General features: G+C 39.0%; 1 protein-coding gene across 4 annotated transcripts in view; it reads right to left on the bottom strand.

The window, feature by feature from the left end:
• The window catches only part of STARD13 (StAR related lipid transfer domain containing 13), a 284,897-nt gene that overhangs the window by 144,147 nt on the left and 113,936 nt on the right, over window positions 1–26,814 (bottom strand). For all 4 annotated transcript variants that reach the window (XM_086881597.1, XM_023918534.2, XM_086881599.1 and 1 more), the window contains one exon: window positions 19,571–19,604. In XM_086881597.1, the coding sequence (XP_086737723.1) occupies window positions 19,571–19,604 (34 nt within the window). The remainder of the gene's footprint in view (window positions 1–19,570; window positions 19,605–26,814) is intronic.

Below are 26,814 nucleotides of genomic sequence, written 5' to 3'. Positions count from 1 at the left end.
TGGCCTCTAATTAGCAGTGTGTTTACAATTTGTTACGGATTCCATGATGCAGCCTGACATAGTCCTTCTAAAGTAACTGTACAGACTCCAATGCACCTGGTAAGAGGAGAATCAGACCTAAGGAAAGAGAAAAATGACTACATCTTGGTTTTCTATTTGTAAACTACTGAGAGACTATGACAAAAGTACAATTTCTTTCCTTTCCATCCTCTTGTCTTTAATTATAATGAGTCAGGACTTTTTAGTTTAATCACCTCACAGTATTTTCCTACTTGTAGAAGAACAAAATAGGACGTGTCTTGTGGAGGAAAATATGGGAAGAGTGCATCCTTGGTTACTGTGTGCTGTTTAGAGGACACAGGCTCCTTACACTAGTATCCCTTAGAAAGTAATACTAAAGCAAAAGAGGAAATAACAGGAGCTACAAGATCAATGATACAGTCTGATGCTAATCAGTGCGATGCCAAATTTTATAATGAATCTCATTCTTTAGGAGCTGACTGCAATGAAGCTTCTTGAAATTTACTATGCTCAAAATGGTGTTGCTGTGCTTTTGTAGCTTCAAATAGTAGCTCAGACAGCTTAGATATAAACACATCAAGTAATATTTATTACTTTGGCAGTGGTCTTTATCTCTTTGGGGGTCCTAGAGCTCTGGAATTCGTTTTCTATCACAGGTTAAATGGTCTGAGTGGGATGTTCTAAGTCTGGGTTACCACTGGAAAAGAAGGTTTGAGGTTTTCCATTGCTTGTTTTCCAAACAGCAGACTCCAGTGAATTTCATACTAATTCTGTGGTTGAAGTTATGTGAAAAACACCAAGGGCATATGAGTAGGTGTCCTCTTTGACATCTAAGTAAACAAACAAATATTTTGGATAGAGAAAAATAAGAATCGCTGTGAATGAGAACAAAATGTTCTAGCTTGTGCCCTGGCACTCTCTCCTTGCTTTTTATTTACAAGTGTACAAATTACCATTTTAAGGTAGCTCTAACAAGAGTAAATTATAAATTAGTTTCACTCTTTTCTGGTTTATCAAGAGATTGGCACCTATATGCTCATCCTACTTAATTTTAGCATTCTGAAGCTCTGGGAAAGGATTGCTCTGCACTTTGCCAACAGTGGAGCACTGCTGGCTTTCATTAGTGGGGCCAAATTCTTTCACTTTTGTTCACAGTGATTAATGCTGAAATAAATGGAACTTCTTGCAGTATTCACTGTGAAAAGACTCTAAGTATGCTCAGATACAGACTACAGTAACAAAGTGTCTGCTGTTTGACTGTGCTCCCTCTCTCTTGCTGGAACAGGCATGGAGGGCATGGGGGGGAATTAAGCTTTAATTCTATTCATACAAAGGATGGTACTTTATTGTTGTTATTATTAATAACAAACTGTGTTCTCAAAGTGCTTGGAACTGAAAACTGGATGGAGGTGAAATACAATTTTTGCCCTCAGGTGATTGCAAACTAAATATAAAACAGGACATAGACAGAGAGAAGACCCGATTGGGCTAGGAAGGGTGAAGTACAAGAGAGCAATAAGACAGTATTGGCCAGAGTAGTAACTGCTGGTGTACTTCTGGCACACCAGAATTAGTGTTTGGAGGCATAGATGAAAAGTGAGTTAGCAAGAGAGTCTCCAAGGATGTTAATGTGCTATCTTTATATATTCAGAGGACCAACTTTCAAGAATGAGGGGCATTTTCAACAAAAGCACGCAAATGTGTATTTGAAAACATAATGAGTAGACAGCAAAAGCTGGGATCCTGTACACTCACAGGCTGTGGGAAGAAAACTTTTAATATTGAACAAGTAGATGAGGCAAGGGAAGGGCCTTCAGACTTCAGTCAAGCAGCCTCTACCTGATGCATAGTGAAGGCAGCATGAGCTGCAATGAGCAGTGATAGCAGAGAACTGCCAGGGTATTTGCATTTGGGGTGCAATGCAGTAGACAAGACTGTCTCTGTCAAGGCAGAGTAAATGGGAACAAAAGTGAAACGGTAAACATGGGATGAAATTTCTTTTCTACAGCACTCAAAAATTTTCACCTGTAAATATCCTTCTGACAAAACCCATTGTTTCTTAAAGAATAAAAATTAGAGAAATCATACATTTTTCTGTAAAATAACTGCTCTTTTCCTGGGTTTAACACAGAAGGATTTTCACATTCTGGCCAGCTTTAATATGTACTTTTCTCTCCATCTTGCATTCTGCTCATATCTAGCTCTTTGCAGGTTATATTTTAACAACCCCTCTACCTCTCCAGTCTCTTGTACTAATGCAGCCTAATTGTTGCAGGACATTATAAACTCCAGGTGAAGGTCTCGTGTGATGAGTAGGAGTTTGCTCTGTTGTATGAGAATGGTGAAGAAGGGGACAGGGTGGTACAAATGATGATTGGATGGATTGCCCTCTGAGAAAACAGGGCACTTCTATGGAACAGTAGACAACAAAGCTGATGCTTCAGCTGAAGTTCTGAAGAATTGCAGCCACAAGAGCCCTTGCACATTTCTCAGATAACAGAGAAGAAGAATGGACAAAACAAATCAAGTGCCAATAAACTTTCACTTCCTTTCCTAAGATGCTCTCTGGCATATTTAAAATATGTTACATTGAAGATATGAAATCTTGTGCTGAGCAAAGCCAGTCTCTGTAGAAATAGCCAATTCTTCAATGATTAAGCAACTGGGAAAGTGGACTACATTTTATATGTGTAGATATATTGGTTTTTTAGTGGAGCTGAGCTTGAAATTTTGAAGTGATTAATGCCCTTGAATAAGTGAGAAGTTATGTTGAAAAACAGAATGTCTCAGCACAGAATATTGCCCCTGTTCTTCTCATTCCAGCTTCTGGTGTCTGATTTTCCCCCTCCTCTTCAGTCACTTGACAAAAATATATTGTTTTATACTACATCTTTCTTTGCTCTCAAAGTGCTCATTTCCTTAATATTGTATTGGGACCTTGTCTAAACCACAATTTTTAATTTTTTTTTTCTCTAAACTTCCAACTGTTATTACCATCGCAGTAGAAATAATTGGAACATTTGTGTAAAAAAGCCTTGCCTTGCAGCAGTCAATGGCAATTTAGCACACACCATAGTGGATATTGGTTCAGAGACCTGGGAGCTTTTTTCCTTTTGTTTTTTGTAACTCTCCTGGATTACACAGGAAAACATGATCAATCTTGACAGCAAGTTCTAACAACAATGCAAGCAAACTGTTCCCCAAACCAATTTACTTATAAGAGTAAGAACTTTTTTTCAGATACATAAATATACTTCTCTGCACACAGATGTTTCGAGTAATCAGGCCACTGACTGATGCCATCATATTGCCAAGTATCAATATATTGCAATCTTCATCACTGGCCACACAGCTACTATTTTAACTTATTTAACAGATTTTGAATATGTATATTTAGTAGAATTAAAAAGCAATGGTACTTATGTTTTTGGCAAGTAAATAAAGAGTGTTGTGGCCAGTTGCAATAGGGGATAGAATTTCAGGTAAGAAGATTATAATGACCAGAATCAAAATCTGGTTGGGGGCCAAGCCAATCCATATTAACCTAAAAAGTTGTACATGATCTTGAATCATTAAAGCTGATTTTAAATTTCTTCTTGATTCCACAATAAAGAAGGGCTAATTGTGTGTCCACAGTATTGTCTGAGTCTCATTTGAAGTGAAGGCTGGTGACGATTTGATTGTAAGCGTCATTTCCCACAGCTCCATTGGGAAGGTTTCCCAGCCAGCTCAGAGCCTGCCTAAGCCCACTCCATCATCCAGCTCTGGCATTACAGAACTCTCTGTTCCAGCAGGCTGAGTGGTATGGCCGTTCCTGGGAGTATAAAGGAGCTTAAGCTTAGGAAGAATGCCTGTTTCATGACATTTAACATATCTGGGTATTCCCACTGAGAAGCAGGATATTCATGCTGTGAAGAAGGGGTTGGACTAGGTGTATCTGCAGCTCTTTCTGTCTGTCTGAAAATGTCCCTGTTTCTGTGAGAACATTTTGGTAGTGTCAGGCAGCACCTGTATTCCATTAACTCCAAAAGCATTTCAGTGTTTACAGTAACCAGGAAATGTCCATGTCTGTGTTATATTAACAAGTCAGCAGTAACAACTGCAGTTTCAGTTTTTAGAGCTATGCAAAGAAGGGTTTACTTTGAGTTGCTGAGGGTTTTACTTTTTTTGGTTGAAACACAAAGAAGCCTGTAGTACTACCCTTGAAACCATTGCAGAAATCTTTGGGAAAAAAAGTTACCAAATGATGTCCAATAGTGCTTCAGTAATAGCTTCATATAATCAGGTAGGCAAAAGCATAGCTATGAATTGCAAGTCTAAAAAAATACTTGTGATAACAAATTTGTAGCTCCTTCACCTTAGTTTTGTTTGCTTGTTCTCTTCCTGCCTACTGCATGTAAGGGGGTTTGCATAATGGCATAGTCTAATTCAAGATTCATTGTATTGGAAACAAAACTGTGTTATATTTTTATGTGGACTATAGTACATATCCTCAAAGAGTTAAGCCATAAGGTGTCACTGCATAGGAAGCAGCAGACTTTATAGGAGCAGTGATGTGATGCTGGAGAATTAAAATCTATTTAAAAGAACTCACCTGTGAGAAATTAAAGCATAACTTTTTGTAGTCTTCCAAATAGGCTCGAATTTCTGCATGCAAGAGGCAAAACATCTAAGGTATGCACTCGTGCTTTTCACATAACTGAGTTTTAATAGTGACGTTAAGTTACTATTATATAAAAAGTAACATCAAAGACTGTGGGAGAGAGCTATAAAATATAAATATATTTTTCTTTTCTCTTTTGGATTGAAAACAGTACATGGTAAGGCAACTTAATTCCCAAGAAAGGCAGTAGACTGCTCTGTTGCTGGCCAAGCATACCAAAGGTGGAGAGAGCTTCACAAGGTGTTTCTCCATCACCTGCTGCTCTCTAGACTGATGTGACCAGAATGATGACAGAGGTCACAGCCACAGCTCTCTACTGAGTGTGCCACCACTTGCCTGCCAGAAAGCACCATCTTTTTTATTTATAATTACTTGAAAAGTTGATTCCAGAAAGAACAGAGCAGACTTGAGCTCCCCCCTGAAAAACTGTATTCAGCTGGCCTGATCCCCTTCTTATTGACAGACACTTTTTTAAGACTCCACCAAGACATTTCTCCTTGACTTCATTTATGTGCCATTCAGATGAAGGAGACAGGCATTCAGGACTGTTCCAGGAGGCAAGAAAAGGTTGTTACTTTGCTTGTATACCTATTGCTGGTTCCAAAGCTAATTCTTCAGTATTGCAGTGACTTCTAGTGAAATCAGTTCCTACAGATGATGTCGGAGCACCTTTACAGTGCTGCAGGTACAGCTGTTGCTTATCATGTTTATTTACACTACAGTCATGCAGATTCATTTCAACACCTTTTTGTCGTTTTGGGCTGACACAAATCTGTTCGGCAGTAATTACCTGAGATTGTTCTACATTTCAGGGAATATTTTTGACTCATTTACATTACAAAAACCCATGCAAATTGCTTGGAGAATAGGTGCTAAAGGGATTATAACTCAGCAGGATCTTACCACAGTGATAGGTTTTGAGACAGAAGATCAGTTAATTTACCTGACAGAGAACATTTATATTAAGTAATCCTTGGTTTGATCAAAGTTATCAGATACATACTTTCAGAGCTCAGGCCTTAAAAATATATGGCTGTTAATACTAAAGGGAAAAAAAAGTGTCAGAAATAAATATGAAAACCAAAAGCTAGTCTACTTCTGACTCATACTGGAGGCTATTACCTACTTCTATTTGGAAATGTTGCTAAATGGTTTTAAAATGATCCAAAGTACTTTACTGCTGCCAGTCAAGTCATAAAGAAAACGGTTTCATCTGGGAAACATTATCCTTCTTTAAGACTTAAGTAGATTTGGGTTTATCCACCTCTTTCCTGTCCTATAGCTTATCTTTTACAGCTGGGCAAGATAAATGCAAAATAGGTTGTACTACTAGAAAGTAGCACTAGGCTCTTCCTTTGCTTTGCACAAGTACAAATTACCCTTTTAATGCAGAATTGCTGAAACTTAGGGTCTTCTCAGTAATCACCAGGGACAGCCTCCATTCCTAAAAGAAGCACTCTAGTAATTCTAAAAAAAACCCCAACAAATCAACTACACAATTTTGACCAAACACTAGTGACAGTCTCACATTTATGGTGAAGTTATTAATTTGATGAAGTAGTTGCAAAAAATGCCATATAATTCACTGGAAAATTTCATCTAGTATGGGTACTCTCAGCATGTTTCTTAAGAATACATGAATATAAAAGCCCTCCATTTCTTCCTGATTTGATGATCTTCATTAATTGGGGAAAAATGTTCCAGCACAGAGAGAGTGCTGCTTCTTCTCTATCTTGCATACATTGGATATCCCTATGACTTAAAGATGAGTAGGAATTTAGTGTCTCATTTTTCATGGGGCAAGTAAAATGATTGTATCTGCCCTGCCTACCATCCTTCGCTGACTTCTCTGAATGTTTCTTTTTGCAGACAGTTTTGTAATGTTGATGATGCTGGGCATCACTGTAATATAGTTTCCTGAATTTACATGATTACATTATAATAATATCAATGCTGGTTTTTATGGTTCATATAAATCAGTGTTTTATTTGCTTTCACAACTAGTGCTGCAAATTGAACAGCTGTTTTCACTGAGCAGTTTTAATTAAGCTGTCCATAATGCTGCCTAGATATTTTTCTGAGCTGGTAACACTTCGTTAAGTATGCAGTATCAGTGAACACTTCAGATCATTCCTGAACATTACCTCACACTTAGGTAAATTGAAATCCCATCTTCACTGAGGATGTCAAATCACCTTGTTTTGGTGGTTTGAATTTGGTTTTCAGAAATCTTTCTAACCTTCAGGACCCTAGGAAATCTTGAATTTGCTACAGATTTTGCCATCTGTTCACTCACTTGTCAAGATAATGAAGCTTTAAATGATACTTGCCCTAGTAAAATCCTTTGGGCAACCTATTATTAGCCCCTCTTTATTCTGAGAAATGACAAGTTCAATTTATGTGTCTTTGGATCTTTTATGAAGTTTATGTTCTATGACCAAAATTTCCTTCCCACACTGATTTCTCACATTATTTCATCTCTGTTTTGAATATCTTTGGAATATTAGTTTGGAAAGCCAAGATAAGTTTTATCTCTTCCTGTTTTTCTGAGCAAAAGCAGCTTCTTTTTTCTTTTTACAAACCCATACTGGATCCTAATCTGTATTATCATTTGGGAATGTTATAGATTGCTTTGTTGTTTTCAGAAACACATGTTAATTAATATGTGAAGCGGTAATTAGTTTTGTTGCCCACAACAACTTCTTTTCAACTTTAAATATGGCTATCATTTCATCTCCCTTGGGCAGCTGAACTTGTTGAATGTGTTCCAACACTTCCACGTTTAACTCCATTTCTGACAGTGGAAATTTCTTTGTCTCTTATTTGCAAAAAAGACTCCAGAATGTACTCACATCCAGGCATTAAGTCTGTTAAGGAAAAGCATTAAGGAAATACTCTGTCCAGGCACAAAATTTTCATGGTTTTATAAACGATACCCCTAAGTGTTAGAGTTTGCCTTTCCAATTTTCAGAAGTGGTTACAAGTCGTCATCAGGGAATATAAACAGGAATCTGGAATTTCAGCTTTTGGTTCTGAGTTTTCAAACCTTGCTTGCTATTGCCCATAATGGTGGCTAATCCCCAGCCAGTCAAGAAGACATAACCCGTGGGTGATGTGATGACAGACCATGATATGTCCATTAACCAGCAGGAAGAAAAGCAAGAATTTGTTTTGATTGCAAGGGTGGAGAAAAAGTATTATGGATGGGTTTATAGATCTTGCAGAGCCCTTTGTCCATTTCACTGAGAACCAGAGAGGAGTAAGATGCTCTGCACAACACAGCAGTGTAGAACAGAGACAATGGGAAGGAAGGAAGAGAAGGAAGGAAGGAAGACCACTGTAAGGGATCACGAGCAGGAGAGTGACCAGACTCTAAAGAGGCAGTGACTTTAAAAGGAAACTAAATACTGGTAAGAAAGAAAACTAAAACTGGATTTTGCAAAGAAGGAAACGTAGAGAAAGGGAACAGATGCAGGGCAGTCCAGAAGACTATCACAGACAAAACCAGTAGGGATTTGTGCATGGAGTAGAGAAGTGAGCAGAGCAATGAACTAAGTGCTCTGGATGCAATGATCTCTGTTTGCACTGTTAGTCCAGGTTAACAGAATTAATCGAGTTAACTTCAGAATGCTTGGTTTTGCACTTCATTTGTTTTAACTTCATCTGTGAAACAGAAATTCTAATAAAATTTCAAAAGCAACAGATTTCCCTTCCTTGAATTTTGGACACCCACTGTTAAAAGAGAATTGAGGGAGGTGGGAAGATGGGTTGGAAACGCATGTCCTTGAGGACAATGAGGGATGTCTCATTCCATCCCAAACCAGCTGCCTAGAAGAGGTACTATAGTAGGCCTATGGAGCAGGACTTGATCCAGCTGAAAAAGATGTTACAATTTGAAAATGCCTCTCTACCCCCAATTACAGAAGAGGTTCTTTGAAAGCCATCTTGGACTGGAGGTAAAACTGGAGGCATCAGTTCCATCTCACATTTCCTGTTTCTGTGGATTCTAATAGTATTTCAGTATTCAACTTTTAGATTAATTTGAAAAAATCAGGGTGAGTGTGATTCAGTTTCACTCTAGTCTTTTCAAAGTCTCTAATAGATGTAAAAGGAAATTCATCATGATTCTCAATAGAATTTATGTTCTGAAAGCCTATAACTTCTTCCTTTGATGCTTTTTAACATGGGCTGTGTTTTGACGTGGAGATGTAGGAATTGTTTCACTGTTGAATAACAACTTTTCTCTTGCAGGACCAGCCATAAAACATGACCACCTTGTCAGATCACACTCCAAAATCTGAAATGGGCATCATGTCAAAGCTCAGGGCTTCCTTTTTGTTTTGACTGTTGCAATGTTCTTGTTTCTGTTAGTAGCACGTTCCTACCACTTGTGCTTTTCAGACACCTACGGCCAAACTCAGTCTAACTCCACTGAGCTCACTGAAGCTGCAACAGAAGTGGATTTGTCTCAGTATGTCTGTAAATTAAGCAGTCATTTAGGCTGGAGAGTGACATTGATAAGCAATAACAGCACAGGAGTGGTGAAAGGAAGATATCTCCTAGTTAGTTTTGGACAGTTGACACTAACTCTATTGTCAGATAAGTCTTACTGACTGTGGGAAAAGCTGAGTGGGAAAAGTCACACTTGCCGCCTCCTGTAGGAGGAAAACAGATCTGGAATGCAGAGGAAATCTTGACATTATCTGTTTGCCCAACCCCTACCAGCCAGGCAATCAAAATAACTGGCTGAGTATTGGCTGCCTCTGTTCCTGGCCCAAATAAACATGCTTTCTTGACAGAGTTTTTGCTCACAGGAGAGGAGGCAAAGAGAAGGAAAGAGTCTGAAGTGGATGTGGGGGAGTGTTTCCTGCCAAAACCCAGGAGCAGCTTCTCTGTGACATCTAAAAGAATACTGATGACATAAGCCTAGTGCTGTAAACGGAGGTGGCTCTGCTATTTCCAAAGGACAGAAATTAATTGCTCGACAGTCCTGCAGCCCAGAACTCCAGTACTTCATTGCTCCACTTGGCCTCCATTGATATCGCCAAAGACAGTGTGCCAGACTCTACTAAAAGAAGGATCAAACCCAAGGGAACAAAACCACTGGAAAGAACTTCTCTGTTGCCATCCAAATTGTGTTGCTTAAGAATAAAGTGTAGCTGTTTCAAATGAACACTTGCAGAGTAAATTTATTTTCCTCTGAGCCCTCATAAGACACAGAGTTTATCAAGACCTAAGGAAGGACAATATACTATACTTACATTAAGGTATCATATATACATCACAGCAAATTAGAGACATTCTCACATATTTCTGTATACACTCACTTTCCTAGGTATAGCTTAATACTCTGGATATCATCCCTATAAGGTTCTTGTTACACTTAAAAAATTCCAGAAATATGTGGTATAGAAGAACATCACAGCAACAAAAGCAACAACAGAAAAGGTGCACCTTAAACTATGCTACTGAATATATTGAGTTCGCCAATACTGTGAAATCATCCAGCTATTGAGTGTACTGCATCAGTTCTGTCTGTCATATAAATAGGTGAAAATATAAAACAGAAGTTTATTTTAACTTTGGAAACTCATCTTACCTTTTTCTTACCACATGGGAGTCCAGAGAGCTGTAAATTGAATATTTTGACCATGTATTGGTCAGCAGACAAGAAAAGTGTGTGAAAGTAAAGGCTAACTTTATTAGCCTTTATCAAAAAAACAGATCTTAGTATCAATAGTCTGCTAGTGATGCCAAAGTACCTATGGCCTTATGCCTGCTTTACCTATTCAAAGAGCCTGGAAATCAAAATTTGTGGCTTCTCTTGATGGAGTCCTGTGGCATGGACAGTAAAGCAGCTAATTCTGGGGAAGACTGGAAAGAAGACCAGTTGGTTGGAGGATGTTATAATTATTTGATTCCATATTCCTTCTTCACTACTTTGGGAAGCAGGTGCAGAAGAAACAATTTTCGGAATCTCTCCATTCTATTTTGTACCCCACACCCTTCTGTCTTTCTTTGACAGAAGTGAATCACCAACATCCACTAGACACTCATTCTCTGATTTTTCTGTACTAAGAAGCCTTGAGCTGCAGGTGGCTGAGCCAATGCTGACCACTCAGGTGAGTTTTTGGGCATGCATGAGCAGGTATGTAGGTTCTCCATACAGCCACAGTGCAACTTTAAGCCCTTCCTGGAGCCAAGCTTAGCATGAATAAATGACACAGCAAAGAGCACCTGGCAGGATGGGGACTGTAACCTGGACACCAATCAGTTAATGGACCAACATGCATGCAAAAAGGCTCCTGAGAAATTATTTGAATGCTGAATTAGAAACAAATGTAAATGTTTTAAGTCACCTTTTTGTATGAAAATTATTGATGTTAAGGTAAAGCTGTAAGGTTTGTGAGGGAAGGACTTTGTTCTGCCTGTACAGTGCTCACAAGGACACTCTGGGCCTGAGGCCAATTGTCATTACCTCAGTTAAAAAAAAATTAAAAATAATAAATGTCCTTATTAGCAATCCAAGTAAGCAGCATTTTTAAGAGTTTCCTGAAAGAACTACATATATTTTATGAAATTTAATATTTCCTGTTATATATATATATATATATATATATATATATAAATAATGAGTCTCCCATTTCCTCAGCTACTTAGAAACGTTGCTTGATTCTGTAATCCATGAAAAGTAGAGGCTATCTTTTTTCTTTACAGATACAAATAATTTTCTCTACAGCTAAAAAAAGCATCATTAAGAGACTAACTATAATCCCAAAAAGTTGCTGGTGACTGCAACTGGCATAGAGTTTCACTCTACAAAGAAAAATCCCTAATTTTCTACAAGATATACCTACAAGATTCTATGCTAGAATCAGTTTACTTCTCAGAGTTAAGTCAGAGAAACCTTAATATAACAGTGTCTTCAGGAACCAGCAAATACTCCAGTATGTACCCAATATAAATTAATATCAAATGAAAACCTACAGCCATTACCTTCCCAAACTCTATGTCAAAAGCCTACACTTCATGAAGGCCGGGATAGCAGATTCAGATGCACTTAATAATACCCACATGTAAAGCAACCTTTTGGCCATCTGTTTTCTTGAACTTGCCTTTCCAATTGCTCTGCTTTCATAAAGACAGAGAGCCAAGATCACAACTAACAGATGCCATTATATGCAATGGAATTATATATGGGACGGCTTTTGTATGTCTTTTGCATTCATATGCAGCCCCAGTCTCCTCCTCTGACTGCATTTCAGCGGTGGCTTGACAGCATGGTGGAATTTACTAATTTATTTATGCCTTGTGCTGAGCACTCAATAAATACCAGCACCTCTATGTGCATTTCTGTCATAGCAACTCGCTGGCCTGGGTGGAATCTAATACAGAGAACAGGAAGGACAGAGAATGGATGGTTTTCAGCTGAAAAGCCTTCTAAAACAACCCTCCTGTTTCTTAGTAGTTGACATCAACACTACATAGCTCTTTGTCCTCCTCTAGTGGTCCCATTATATTTAGGGAGAGGCTTATGCAGTGATTACTATCTTCAAATTAATGCAGCCATTACCCTGCTGTAAGCTGTTGAGGCTCATGCCTAGAGGTCCTGTCTTTGGTTCTGACATGAGCCACAGTTCCATGGTGCTCATGGAAGTGGAAAGAGGTGCCTGTGCTTAGAGCCAGCCACAGCTACACAGATGCTGTGTCTGTGTCCTTGAGCCACGGCCATCTCTGAGCAGACGCTGCTCCATGGCAGGTTGCTCAATAGCAGGAAACAGTGGCCTGCTCTTACTGCAGCCCCACAAAAGGTCCTATGTTGCAAAAGCTCAGAAGCTGACTGATTTGTTTGATTGCTTTATTGTCCCAAATACTTTGCAGTATGTTCCAGCCAGAAGGTTTTCTCTGTGTTTTCCTGCCTGACTCGCAAACAAAGAAACAGTGCAAAATCCATCTTATGTGCTGAGCTGTTCAGAGAGATGATGCATGTCACTCTGATGCAGCAGAAAACCTTAAACATTAAGCCTTAGGAACTGATACTAAATAACAAAAAGCTTAAATAATTAAATAACAAAAGCTGAACGTAAAGAATTGTTGCAAGGGAAATGTTTTCTAATGGGGAACACTATAATTGTTGGAACTGCTACCCATTAAAAATGCCTTCTGTGAAAACAAAATGTTCCTACCATATAGATTATTCTTTGTTTGTGTGTGTCTCAGAGCTGTAATGCTTAGTTATCTTAATAAAAAGCTAAAGGTTTATTTTGCGGCTTGTATACTTTAACATTTGTTAAAGGTTGTCTAACCTTCAAACTTTTGCAGTTATGTCTTGCACAGGAAATAAAAACACAAGGGCATAGCTTGCATTGTGGCTATCAGAGAAGTCTGAGGGAAAGGTCTAATTGAAATGAAAAAACAAATATACTTTTAAATTATTATTATTATTAGTCAGTGAAAATTTTCCAGGCATGTGTTGCTTTTGGAATAAATTTTAAATGGCAAAATGTGCCCTCTACCATGACTCTTGGAAACCCCCAGTTTAAAACAAGTTGGCTGCTCAGGAGCAAGGGAGCTGAATATGGATGTCTGTCTGCAACCTTTGTCAGGCAATTGTTCAGTCACAGAAAAAAATGACTCAAGAATTCTGTGCCTCCATGAACTTAGTTGCTTGAAACCAACACCACCTAATTCCAACAGAGGCAAAACTTTAGAGCAATTTATCAGTCTGAATTAGATCACCTTTTGCAGCAAGGTTCCTGTCAAATCTTGAGAGTTGTTACAAACCCAAGCTCATCTACCAGCTGCTTAGTGTTCAGCTCTCCTTAGGAGTCCAAGCTGTAACTGAGTTAGGAAAAATGTTTATGATATTTTCATTCTGAAATGACCTATATTTTGTACAATTATGGACTAGATATTATTTTTAACATTTATCATCTCTATTTTCAGTATTTTTCTTTCTTATTTAAAATGTTGACTAAAAATCAAAGTCACAGAAAGAACCATGGAGCAGAGAAACAGAGAAAGATATTTAGAATGACATTGAGTAGTTGTATGTGTATAAAGTGTTTTTATACATTGCTGCTGTATTGTTTTAGAAATGTCTTATATAAAATCCAGAGTATTTCTTAATGGATCAATCTTTTGTCTATAATTCACATACTAAAACAGTAAACATATAAATTTCTAATCTACACCTGGCTGATTTGGTTTTGGTGGTTTTTTTGGGTTTTTTTTTGAGAAACAGCAATATCTCATTTTCCTCTTGCTTTTGACAGCAGAAGATCCCAGTGTGCCCTCAACTGCTCCAATACATCAGTAAGAGTTGACTAGCAAAGATTTGCCTTTTTAGAAGAACAAAGAAGGGATTTGTTCTATCATTTCTTATTATGAAAGGAAGAGGCAATCTCACTGCCTAATTGTGGAAGTCAAACTGGCACTGCAGAAAAGTTAGAACTGAAGCCAATTGAAATGACCCTCTGATGCACTGACTGCAGGATAAGCACCAACTCTACCTACTTCTAATTTGAGCAACACAGAGCATAACTAGTTAAGAGGCCAAGGCCACCAAACAGTTGGGTTTATTCAGTAGTTTTCTTTCACTCCTCAGGAAAACAGTCTGTTCATTTTTCAATCCAAAGTAAGCACCTCCACTTTGTGCTCAAAACATGTCAAAGTGACCCCGCTCTGCTTTCTAGTAAGTGCATGGGATCATTGGATGATGTTTTCTTTTCCACAGTTATTTAAGGTCAGGTTTTCATCTTGGGTAAACTTTTATAGCTGGAGTAATGACAGCATGGGACACAAGTACTACCTAGGTCTTGCAAGACACTGCTGAATGTCTAATCCAGCTCCTGCTCCCCCACTGAAGAGAATGAGTGGGGTGTTTCACAGTCACAGCCTCAGCTCCACCACCAGCACATTTGCCAGACATCCACAGGAAGTGAAAGGCTGAAAGAGATCGCCTCCATTCCCCCACGAGCAGGAGGAAAATACCAGAATAGGATATGGTTCTGTGAGCCACATCCATTTCCCTGTTCAAGGACTGCAGCAAAGGCAAAATAAAACCATGAAGATAAAACCTTATATGACTAAGGAAACATAAATATATGTAATCAGTTGAAAGTACTGTACTCAGGTCTGATTTTTTGATGAATCAAGCACCTTCAGTTTCTAAGAAGAGCCATATAGAGTTACAGCTCTTTCCCATTTCCCAGTATCAGGCCTGTTGTTGGCAGTTGTTCATATATAGCTGCTATATAGCACAGTTCTATTTCTTACACTTTGGAGACCTCTCCTTGAAGTCAATTTGCATTATGCCTGGGCAAATATTGCAATATCAGGCTGCTCATTAAAGCCCTGGGACCACTACTGCCCCTGTCTGAATTTTGCATTACATCAGTCAAGGATACACAATTATCTGTGGAGTACTTCTGAAATGGCCAAGGTCACATGAGGATTTTATCGTATTACTGCAGTGCACCATCTTCCTTGCCAGCCCATTGCTGTTCTGCTACAGACTACATTACCATGCATCAGCAAATACACGAGCACACTGCTATATTTAGTGTTTTATACATACCACTAAAATAGAGGATGTGTCAGCTTTTAATCCAGCTTCAAATTTTTGTCAGCCAAGTGAGGGCTCATTTTCCCTACCAGTGATGAAGTGTGCTCTGTGTTAGTCATCTTGAGCTATGTGGTGATAACTTTAAAATACATTAGGCAGCTAGAATGCTCAATCTGAGTGGAATGTTTTTTACTAAGACATATACTGGGGGATAGTAAGGACACACAGCATCAGTCAGCCAGGTTTTAATGGTGATTGCCACAGGCTACCTGCAAACCCAGCAGCAATCTGATGTCAAGAGGAGCAGCTAAGCAAGGTGCTCTCTGGGGTACCACAGCAGACAATTAGGACCTCCTACACTGCAAGAAGAGATAGGTGGTGCAGACTGGGTTTGGTGTTATGTACCTGGCAATATGAGAAGAGAAACATTGATGATGATGACTTGAACAGAGTGGTCTATTGCATGGTGATGGCACTGGAGCAGTTCTATTAATGGCATAATCTATTAATGACATCAGGAATGTGGTTTAATGGCTGAGACCACAGGTACCACCAGGATAGCCACATTCATTCCCAAAGAATGCCGAGTTCAGTAGATGGATCTGGTGTTTTGAGAGGTCCTGGTAAAGCCACAGAACAGGGTATTTTTTACACATTTGTAACACTTGCTTATTGATGTCATCACATACAAGCAGTACACGTATGAATTGCCGTCCTGTCTACCACTTCTACAGAAAGACAACAGACAACTTGCTCACCTCAGGCCAAGGCTGAACCTGTCTGTGTGAAACCAGCTTTTCCACTCCTTGTCCTCAGATGCTCCACAACTGCTTGTCCTCTCTTGCAACTGTCCCTTGCACCTTGCTAACTACATCTTAAAGGGTGTGGGCAGTACTGCATTTGTAGCCTAGGTCTAAGTCCAAAGAACATTGTATTTACTTAATAGCATGAAATGATATAAATATATAAATATCTAAGTCTTTGTGGAACTCTATTTCAGCCCAACCCAGAGCTGTCATCCCAGCCCCATGATGGTGTGGTAGGGCTGTTCTCTGCCACAGCCCTTCCCAGCTATGTGACTCAACTTGCAGACTGGGTCTGGGAACATCCCATCCCATCCTTGGCCCATCCTTGTCCCCAGGCCTCATCCTGGAGTTGTCTAACCTCTGTTTCCATGTCTGCCCCAGTCCCCAGGGAGCCACTGGCTCATGCTGCATCCTGTCATGATTAAAGAAAACAGAAAGTAGAATAAATTCATGCCTCTAGAATCACATCTCACCATTATTTAAATTTTTTGAATGGTTAGATCATCATTAATTCCAGTGCATGCAGTGTTATAAGTACCAATGTTATTACATCTGGAAGTAATGACACAAGGCCTGTCAAGCATGCAGTGACACTGCTAGCAATGCTGGTACTTAAAATGAGGTTCCCTGGTGTGGCTGGGTGGTCTGTGCAGCTGTAGCTTTTCTTAGACACATTTTGGGTATCCTGCTTACAATATTGCAAGGCACCCACTACAAACCCAGGTAATAGAAGCCCCAAAATGTAGCATTTATTTGAGGAAAAAAAAAAAAGTAACATAGATTTCAACAAGAGAGAGAACAGGATTCCAAAGGGCAGGTTTTTTTCCCTCTTACATGCAGAAATGGTTTACATGGAGGATGACTGGCAGCTGAGGACAGCCCAGCCTTGGGGAAAGGTCTGCAGAAGTTCCCAGCCCTGGAGCTGCAGCAGCTCTGAGCTGCCCTGTGAATCCCAACTCCTGGCAGGGTGGGGTTATAGGTGCTACTTGGTGGGGAGGGCAGGGTGACCCACTGGCACTCTGGGAAAAGACTCTTCTGGCCTTTGAGAGCTCAAGAGCTCTGACCAAGAAAGGGGTCAGAAGAATAAATGACAAAAGAGAATCAGATAGAACAAGAAGTAACCATGTAAGGGGATAGTGATGCAGAAAACAAACTTGAGTAGAACACTGAGTGTTGTGTTCTGTGTGTGGCTGATATGGGCAGGATAGGTTTTCTCCTCATGCAATAAATTCCAAAACCTTACTATTTATTATCCAGAAAGCACAGAAAATATCAGAAAGGTTTGGCAATTGCAAATCTGTAAGAAACCCTCGTCCCTCAGTTCAAGACTTAGATTTGCCCTTTTTTGTAATTTAAATAATGTTTTCTCTTTTTATCTCTCTTTTTTTTTAATTCTTCAATATAACGAATTTCAAAGCCAAAAGTTTCAAAGTTAAATAAAAATTAACACTTCTCATTTAGAAGACTGTTAAATCATTGCATGCCGAGACGCGTGTACCTATTTTACAGAAACAATTTGAAATAGAAATTAATGGATGCTAACTTTTTCCTGTAAAATGTTCTATTTGAAGAATATGGGCATTTTCTGCCAGAAATTTTTAATGATAAATTTATTACCAGCTCTACCATATGCTAGATTTCTATGACTAAAGTTTCACCTCAGTGACCAAACTGACCTGTCATTCTTCTTTCACGCCTGCAGTCATCAGATTTTCAACCATCATTTTACAGCTCTACCATTAGGCTGGGTGCTGAAACTTTCTCTTTTAGTGACAAAATTAATATTGTCATAAAAGTAAAACAATTAAAAATCAATCATGCTATAAAATGGGAATGCTGCTAAAATAGTTTTATTTAAAGAGCATATGACATTGACACGTTTTCTTTGAAGTAAGACTTCAGTGGCACTTCAGAGAGGTTTTGATCCAACAATGAATACAATTAAAACAATTTCTCAGTCAATCTTAGCACTTCTGGAATTTGTTTACCATTGGAAAAGCCCAGGCATGTGTTTCATTGGCAAACACCATCATGGAATAAACCCACATCCAAATCATAAAGCAGGAAAAGTTAACGTGTATAGAGCTTGAATGAAAATACACACATTTACACTCAGCCTTTTGTTGACCTGAAGTTAAGTACATGAGGGTGGAATTACCTACAGAGACCTGAGTTTTCTAGCCCAGGGTTTCTGGCATTTTGCTAAGCCAACATGTTTGCCAGCAGAGCCACTGAATCAGTGAAACTGGCTCCAAAAAGCTGCATTCATCTGATTCTAACCGAGTTAAGGTTGGCCCCTGGAATGAACTGCGGATGCAGTTTAGATCAGAGACATATGCAAGAAGAAATCACAGAGTGAGCAAACTGGCTTAAACTAGTCCTTCAGGCCAAAAAAAAGATGCTAAGTCATCTAGGGACAGAGGGGTAATTACAGCAGCAATGTCCAATTGCTTTCCTTTTAATTGGCACACACTGCATACATCCTGACTAACAAAACAGAAAATGCAGTCAGAAATGGGTGACTCCAGAGGTCAGTTAGTTTATGACTGAAATATTTCTAGCTGGCAAAGACTTTTGTGGGAAGGAGGATTCATCTAGACTTTGGGGACATTTCTTTTTGCAAAACTGTGGGCTGCTATTAAATCCCAGTAACCCACATTCTGGGAAGCAGTTCCTTTTCTCTGTATTTCTTAATTGTGCTTCATTACAATTTAATAAGGACATTTACTCTCAATTAAGCAAATCACCCAAGCAGTTTTTTACGCCTCTTGCAATTAATTGGTTTTGTCAAATGCAGGTTTAATTGTGTGTTAAGTATCTTGCTGAACTAGGATCTGTGTGTGTGTACATATCTGTCTATCCAAACCTCTCCTTAGCTCCTGGCATGATAATGTATGTGTGGTTCAGGGTATCTGAGTCTTTAGCTGTGCTTACTGCTCTGGTCTTGGTGTCTCGCTAGCCCTAAGTAATTCCTCCATAATGGTCAAACTCACTAATGCTGTTAATGTTGAAAAATGCTTCAACCAGACAGTGGGTTCCTGCTAAGGGAGAAATCAGGCATTTGACTCTGGACATGTGGGTCCCAAGGGGTTGTTAGATTTTTGAAAAATATGCCTCTGTAACGAGCCTTTTCATCAGATTCAGCTGCTGAGTGACCACTGAGACAGAAAAAGCTCTGAGATATTCCTCATCTCAACTGACCTCTCACACACACACATACCAGTGCCATGGCAAGACCTTGAGTCCTACTCTGACACCAGTGACAAATGCTTGGGTTTATCCCCATTCTTCCAGAACTTACCTTGCAAGGTGTAAATTGCAAGGTGATGGATTATCAGCTTTCCTAAGAACCACCTTAATCCTACACCCATAGGTCATGAACAGCAGCATGGAAGTGATTGTCACAAAAGCACTGAACACCCATTTAACAGCAGAGACTCCCTGGGTCCTCTATCAATGCATGCATGGTTACACAAGCCACCAAGAAACTTTGAAGAAATAACGCAGCCTTACCTGCTTTTTCCTTGCACAGCTTCTGAAACAGCATCTGTAAGAAAGTGATTTTTCTTTAATATTGGTACATTTTTTCCTTCAAATAAGTTGCACATTTCAAGTTGACAATCTATATAATTATTAATCGCCACCATCTTGCACAAGGCATAAAATTCAGAGCTTATCAATAAAAATGATATCAATAAAAATCATGAAGAGTAGCAACTGACCCGCCATGTTGTTTTCTTCGTATTTTTTACTTTTCTGCTTTGGGATTGCCATGCTAAATGAAAGGGGTGCCATTAACACCACATTTGGATGCACCTCTTGGTCCATTACTTTTCTCCTTAATAGATTTTAGTGCCCAAATGAGGAGCTTGTTGATAATGATTAAATCCTTTCATAGATCCATCAACTCTCTCAGCAATGCAGGCTGTAAATGAAACTAGCATAATGGGTGGAACTGCACCTAATTTCTTTTTGAAATTAAACAGAAGGGTGAACTGATTCCTCCAGGTACCAGTGTGAAGTGCCCAATATGAAGGTCTCTGAAAAGACAGCTGTCCTGTGCCTTGCAGTGATTCACTCCCTGTTCCTGTTACGTGCTTGTCCCTACATGGACAACCTTTTCATCAGATACACCAAGTGCTCTGTTATCTCTTCAGTCAACATTGCTTTTTCAGACTTGATAGGAACCTGTCTATTAAAACATGTGCTTTATTTATCTTTTATTTAATGAAGAATTTTACCGAGATATTGGAAAATTCCTCCTCTGAGCACAAAACGGAATTGATTAAGCAACTCTCTTAAAAATAGAGAAAGTGCAGCTAGGCTACAAATTTTTTGCCTTCTGCAAGGCAATTTCATTCTAAGAGCCTCTTGCTCCATTGTACTGTCTGCCTGAGCAACAGCTGAAGCTGATCTGTCTTTAGCCAGCAGGGATCAAGAGGAGTGGTCACTTCAGATGGGAAGATAATGAGTGGCTGAGCCCAAATCAGGTTTCATTTGTGGCAAAGCATCTCATTTCCACGGAGAAGTAGGAAATTCAGGCATAGGCTGTATCATCTGGCAAGGGACAGGCAGGTCCCACATGAGCACACCAGGTTTTTGGGATGCCTTTTTGAGTGTGGCATATCATGTCTCTCCACTCTTCAGCAAGCTGCAGTGTTGTTTATCACCCTGCCTGGGGACAGGCACCTGATTTTTAGTATCACAACTCTGGCATAAACCCGGTCAATGCCTAAATTGCTATACTGAATCTTTGGATAAGCACTTCTTGAAGAATACATAAATGATATGTGAATCAAAAATAAATATGTCAGTCCTTCATGGATAGCTGGTTTGTGTGTTCTAGTGCTGCCAGAAGGACACTAGCTATTAAAATCATACTCAGGCTATGTTAACTTCCAAGATCTTTTTAGGATGCCAAAAAAAAAAAAGATGCAAATTATTGCTGGAACAATCCCAAGTGGCAACAGAAAGCTGCCAACTAGAAGTGATTTATGGAAATGATAACACACTATATAACTAATTGTGTAACTAAATACATTTACTGGAGGACTAACAACCCATCTGAACAGCATGGCACCAGCTAATCAAATATATAGAAACCATGGACCAAGAGAGTACAGTTCTAGCCAAAAGACTGCTGCAGCACCTGCTGCTATGAATAATAAAGAAATCATTTGCGTACAACTCCAGCTGTAACATTTTTCCAAGTGGAAGTGTCAAACAGAAGCCAAAGATAAATACACTCTGCTGATATAGCCATGTGTTTTTTTGCTGAAGCATGTAAACTAGCCCACAGAAACCAGAAATGTTTAGATGCTGGGTCCATTCCTCCCCCTCAGCAGTCCTGTGTTTCAGCAGGGCCATCCCACCTTCACCTCTGAGCAAAGGTCTCCAAAAGCTTGCCTGGGCAGTGTCACCCTGTGTTCTGTGATCAGAGCAGGATGAGCCAGTGACATGAATGAGGCAATTGGTGCAGCTAGCTCAGGAAAAGCTGTGGATCTATTGTTGGGAGGATATGTTGCATTTATAGAGAACCTGGCATGGCCTCAAGTTTCAACAGTTTTTATTGGATTTTAAGACAAACTTCACAGAAGTTATTGCCAATCATTGAGACAGGCTGCTTGTTCAGGGAAGGGTAGAGTCACCATCCCTCGAGGTATTTAAAAGATGTGTAGATGCAGATGTCGCACTCAGGGACATGGTTAAATGGTGAACTTGACAGTGTTAGGTTAATGGCTGTACCTGAAGATCTTTGAGGTCTTATATAACCTAAATGATTCAATAAATCTGATTTTCCTGAAAGGCATTCTGTGTGGAAAAAAATAATTCAAATGAACTCCTCGGATGAAGTGGAAGTGAAGGTAGAAGCAAAACACCACAGCATTATAAAGTCAATGAGGAAAATAAACATATACATCAAAAAACAGTTTCTCTGATGTATACATAATCTTTCATGGTTATAAGTGATCAGAGCATGGAACTCATCAAACAACTGGATTAAATGACTTAATAACATCCCAGAAAGCTTATTGTCACATAAAAGCTTTTTTTTTTTTTTGTTTGACACAGATTATGAAACAGTTGACTTGAACAACTTCAAAACCATTTTAATTTGCAACAGCACAGGGATTCTGCAATGCCAGCCAATCCTGTAATATCATACACCATTTCAAAGAAAAAAAATATCATTTTTCATCCAAGTCTTTTGCTTCTCTCTTCTCCATCAACCTCTATTAGTTATTAGCTCTTTTATGCTCCCATTTCAAATATGCCCATATCTTCCACTGATATTTATGAGTACCTGTCAAACTGTCATCATTCACTCTCAAAAAATCACACACTCCAAAAAAAAAATAAATAAGGTAATTAGTATATCTGTTTAGCATGCAAATAACTCTTCTAGACATTTAATAAAAAAGCTAGAGGATTTATTCAACATAGATATGGTTTCAAAAATATCACTGCTATCAAATAAACCCTGGCATTTGGACAGGGCTACTTTACATCTGCTGTTAATAAAAAAGGCTTTGGATTCTGTAAACTTATATTCTGCAGTGAGCAACCAGCAGCACCACTCTGAAACACGACTCTCCTTGCAGAGGAAAAAGGATAAATCTGTATGACTTCCAACTGGTTCACTGATACTGAAGGAAACAACTCTAAACTGAAAAAGGTCCTGCAAAGTATAAAGATTGAAAATCATGCTGGTTCTTCATTCTACCAATTTAATAACCTGCTAGGCTTTAATTGGAGTGACATATAGGCAGTTTTAAAGGAGGAAAACAGCAATCCACATGCAAAACTCAATCATCTGCATAGCGGGTTTATTAGATCCTTTCAGAAAGATGTTGACAGAAGGAAAGAAAATCCTAGTTTCTGCTTCAAAATAAAATTCTACAGCCCAAAAAGGGAAGTAATATTAGGACACTAGGCAATGTTAACCTTAACTTGAAGTTACCTGGCCCCTGCAAGGAGATCTTCAGTCTGGGTGACACTTGCAAGTTCACTAGAAAACGTTAGCTGAGAATTATGGCAATACTGAAGCTATTCTGCAGAAAATACTGTTGAGACTGCTGTGTCAGAAATTCGATTTCTCTCAAAGACTTGGCACCCATCTTTGGTGCAGGGTTGAAATTGCTGATGGATTTTAGTGCTTAAGATGTATCTTCAAAGGCTGACAACAGGGCTCATAATTTTCCTTTCAAATACAACCACTGCAGAGGTGTTTATTAGAGACCATATTTAATATATGACTGGAGTGCAATTGGAGAAGTCACTTGTGACATGGCAGATGGATCTTGGTTGGAAGGGATCTGCCTCATACCTGTTGCATCACAACATGTTGGCCTCCTCACCAGGTTAGAAAGTAGGGGGAAGGTGAAATTCTTGATTTCTTCCACTGAACCTGAGCTACTGTGCTGCAAACTATTCATGATGGAGTCAAAGAAAGAAAGTCTGCAGTCAAGCAAGTCTTCATGCTTGTTCACAAGAAGAGTGACCAGCAGGTCAAGGGAGGTTATTCTGCCCCTCTACTCCACTCTCATGAGACCCCACTGGGATTGCTGCATCCAGCTTTGGGGACCCCAGCACAGAAAAAATGTGGTGCTGTTGGACCCAGAGGAGGGCCACAAAGATGATCAGAGGGCTGAAACAACTCTCCTATGAAGACAGGGTGAGAGAGTTGGAGAAGACTCTGAAGAAGAGAGTTGGAGGCTCTGGGGAGACCTCACTGCAGCCTTTCAGTACCTACAGGGGGGCTTCAAGCATCTGTAAGAATTCAGAGGACACAGACACGTCTTTTGAAAACCCTAAACTTAATATTCTGAGCTGTGTTCTAAAAAGGTAAGATTGTAAATATTGCCTAGAGATATAAAAGCATATTTAATAATTGTGCACAGCTGTTACAAGACACATAATGAAAATTTGAAAACAATTTTCCCTAGTTTAGTATTTTAGTTGGTAAAATTACCCTCACTCACAGTTTTCAAAATGCATTTTACTTTAGTCTAAATACTTATTTTATTTAATTTTGCACCAAGATCGGCACTGGTTCAAAAACTCATAGAAGGGAGTAGTTATTCAGTTGCTTTTTCCTGTTTGCTACTACTATGTATCTATTTTGCCTAAGTACTATTGATAGAAGTTTAGAAAATAATGTGACATTTCTTATGTCTGCTGTTTTGAAAGCTTTGATCAAATAGAAATCTGCCTGGAAACTATTTTAAAGTGAAAGCTTTTGAATGACATTAAAAAAAGGTTTACAATAAGTGGAGCAGGGCAATAACAAAGTATATAAAAATGAAAATCATTTCAACAATGTTCCAAGTGAGATTAGAAGAAAACGAGCTACAAGACTAACAGTAAAGGAACATGCATTTCAGTAAGTGTAATTTATCATACTTATCTAAAAGAATTTATTATATTAACAGACTAGGGAGATTTTACCTCTTGCAGCTGCTATTATTTCCAAATGTCAAGCAATTACAGCCCGGGGGGTTATACCAAATTTTTATTGAGGAGGATTCAGTTCCAACACATGAGGAACAGCCACTTGTGGTGAGTGCTTGGGTGTGCCTGTATGGTATTTTTTACTGTATTAAACCATTGCAATTGCTTGTTTTGCCATCAGATTGGATGATACCATTCATCTCTGTGGCTCGGCTGGCTGTGCCTATTTGTCTTGCACCAGCTCTAGCACTCATCTTGACAAATAGGAATCAAAAGCAGCAGAACATTAATTTTATCCCAGTTTCTTCTGTTTAACTTGTTGCTTTCATCACAAGAGCTCCATTACATCTCCATTTCCTCTGTTCCCCTAATGCAAGAACTTTGTATAATACTCTGTAATCTTGCGTTTTTTGCTGTCATTCACTCTACATTACCTTTGCTTCTCCTATGATTTCCCTTATGGGATGACTGTGTTTGCTATTCCATGGTCTTGGAGAGTGAACTATCTGATCTCCTATATTTGGCCCCAGTACAACTAGTGGAAGTCTGAACATGAAAATTTTCCTGTTATTTAATGGAGTAAAAAGCCTCTGTGTTGACAAGAGCCTCTTTGTTGCTGACTATGCCATATCACATATGCAGGTATGCTCAGATACCACCATATACATTAGGGTAAAAAAATTGTTGCAGAAGTTTGCAACTGATCTACAAATCCCACAGAGGGGTGAGAGCAATAATACCGGAATCAGTAGACGTGGTAGTTTGGAGCTTGCAACTATTGAGGACTTTTTCCACACTCTTTTTCAATTTAAAATTCCATTGACATGACTTTTCAACAGAGAATGTCAATTATCAAATAAAAAAGCAAATTGTTAAAAGGTTTCATTTTGATAGCTTATAACCATATAAGAAAATTTTACAAACTGGCAAAGCACTTCACAGAAAGGAAAGACTATTTCTACAAATATTTGTACTTGAAACCATGAAAAAGGTTTCAAAAGGTATCCTAAGTTTAGATACCTTCTTCACCTTCAAGGATTTTATTGTACCTGTGATTTTGGAGGTCACTGGAATTAATTTAGAAAATAGCTCTGAACAGGTATAATTATTATTTTTTTAACATTATTTTGGAGATGTAGATATTTAAAATTCCAGAATGTTACTTTCCTGTAATATATCCATGGTAATTTTCTTAAATTTTCAGGGATTCTATATACTGTCCATGGAAGTCCATGTTCTAACCAAAGCAAACTGAGAGAACAGCTTCTCTGTTATCACTATTTTGCCCTTTGTGGCCAGCTGGATATACCTGAGAGACAGAACACAGATGTTTTACTGCAGAAACAGACGCCCCTCGGCCCTTCAAGGTGATCAGGGCAGCTGAACAGGTCTGGTTCCACCTGGTATAAAGTGGTGACATATCTCCATTCTCTTTCACTTACACAAACTCTTGGTAGCACTTCCCACTTTTGTGCTTTTAGATACACTTTAATAGTATCTAAAAGCCAATATTTTAAAATCTAATTAAAATTAAAAATACCCTGACAGTTGGGTATTATGTTCTTGCAAAGCAGGTACAGAAAACCTCAAGAATTTTGCCAAGGAGACAGCTTGTGGAATATGTACACACTTTTGGTTTGCATGGTGTCCTGAATGTTCAGTTCATCCCATCCAATTCCCAACAGCCACTCCTAAGGATCACTTCCTTACAGGATACAGTTCTGCCACATCTCAGCAAATTTCACCCTGATAAAATCAAAAAATGTCCTCTTCATTATGCTTTTACTTTTAGCAAGTCCCAGAAGCACTTAGTCATTCTGAACTCTCGACTCTGCAGCAGGACTAACATCAACATGCTCAGAACTGTGCAAATAACAATTAGTGCTCAGTCCTGTGCTAAGATAACCAGCCATGATGCTGTATAAACAAAGACATGAATTAAAACTGGAGATAATGTAGTTGTCACAACGTAAGCGTGGGGGTCAGGTGGAAATGTGATGGGGCGGAGGTGGGAGGAAGAGAGACAAAAATGAAGAGCAATGACTGCCAAATGGAGATGAACAAAAGTGAGAGGCCAGAGCAGCCCCTGCTTTTTACAATCCTGGAACAATACAGTGAGTCACACACTGCTATCATTTTTACCCTCTTGAGTAGGAAGAAGTGCTATATCTATTTTAAAGATAGAATGAAGTGGGAAAGGTACAAGAGGTCACAGAACAACAAAGAAAGGCATGAAAGCTGGGGACTGCTATCCTGCTCTGGGAAATGAGTGACTGCTAAAGCAAACAGCAGTTAGCAGTAATCCA

The sequence above is a fragment of the Cyanistes caeruleus genome, chromosome 3 (genome assembly GCF_971803275.1).
Source record: "Cyanistes caeruleus chromosome 3, bCyaCae1.hap1.1, whole genome shotgun sequence".
NCBI classification, from domain to species: Eukaryota; Metazoa; Chordata; class Aves; order Passeriformes; family Paridae; genus Cyanistes; species Cyanistes caeruleus.
Note: the sequence above shows the minus strand (reverse complement) of the source record. Positions and strands in the feature narration are given on the sequence as shown.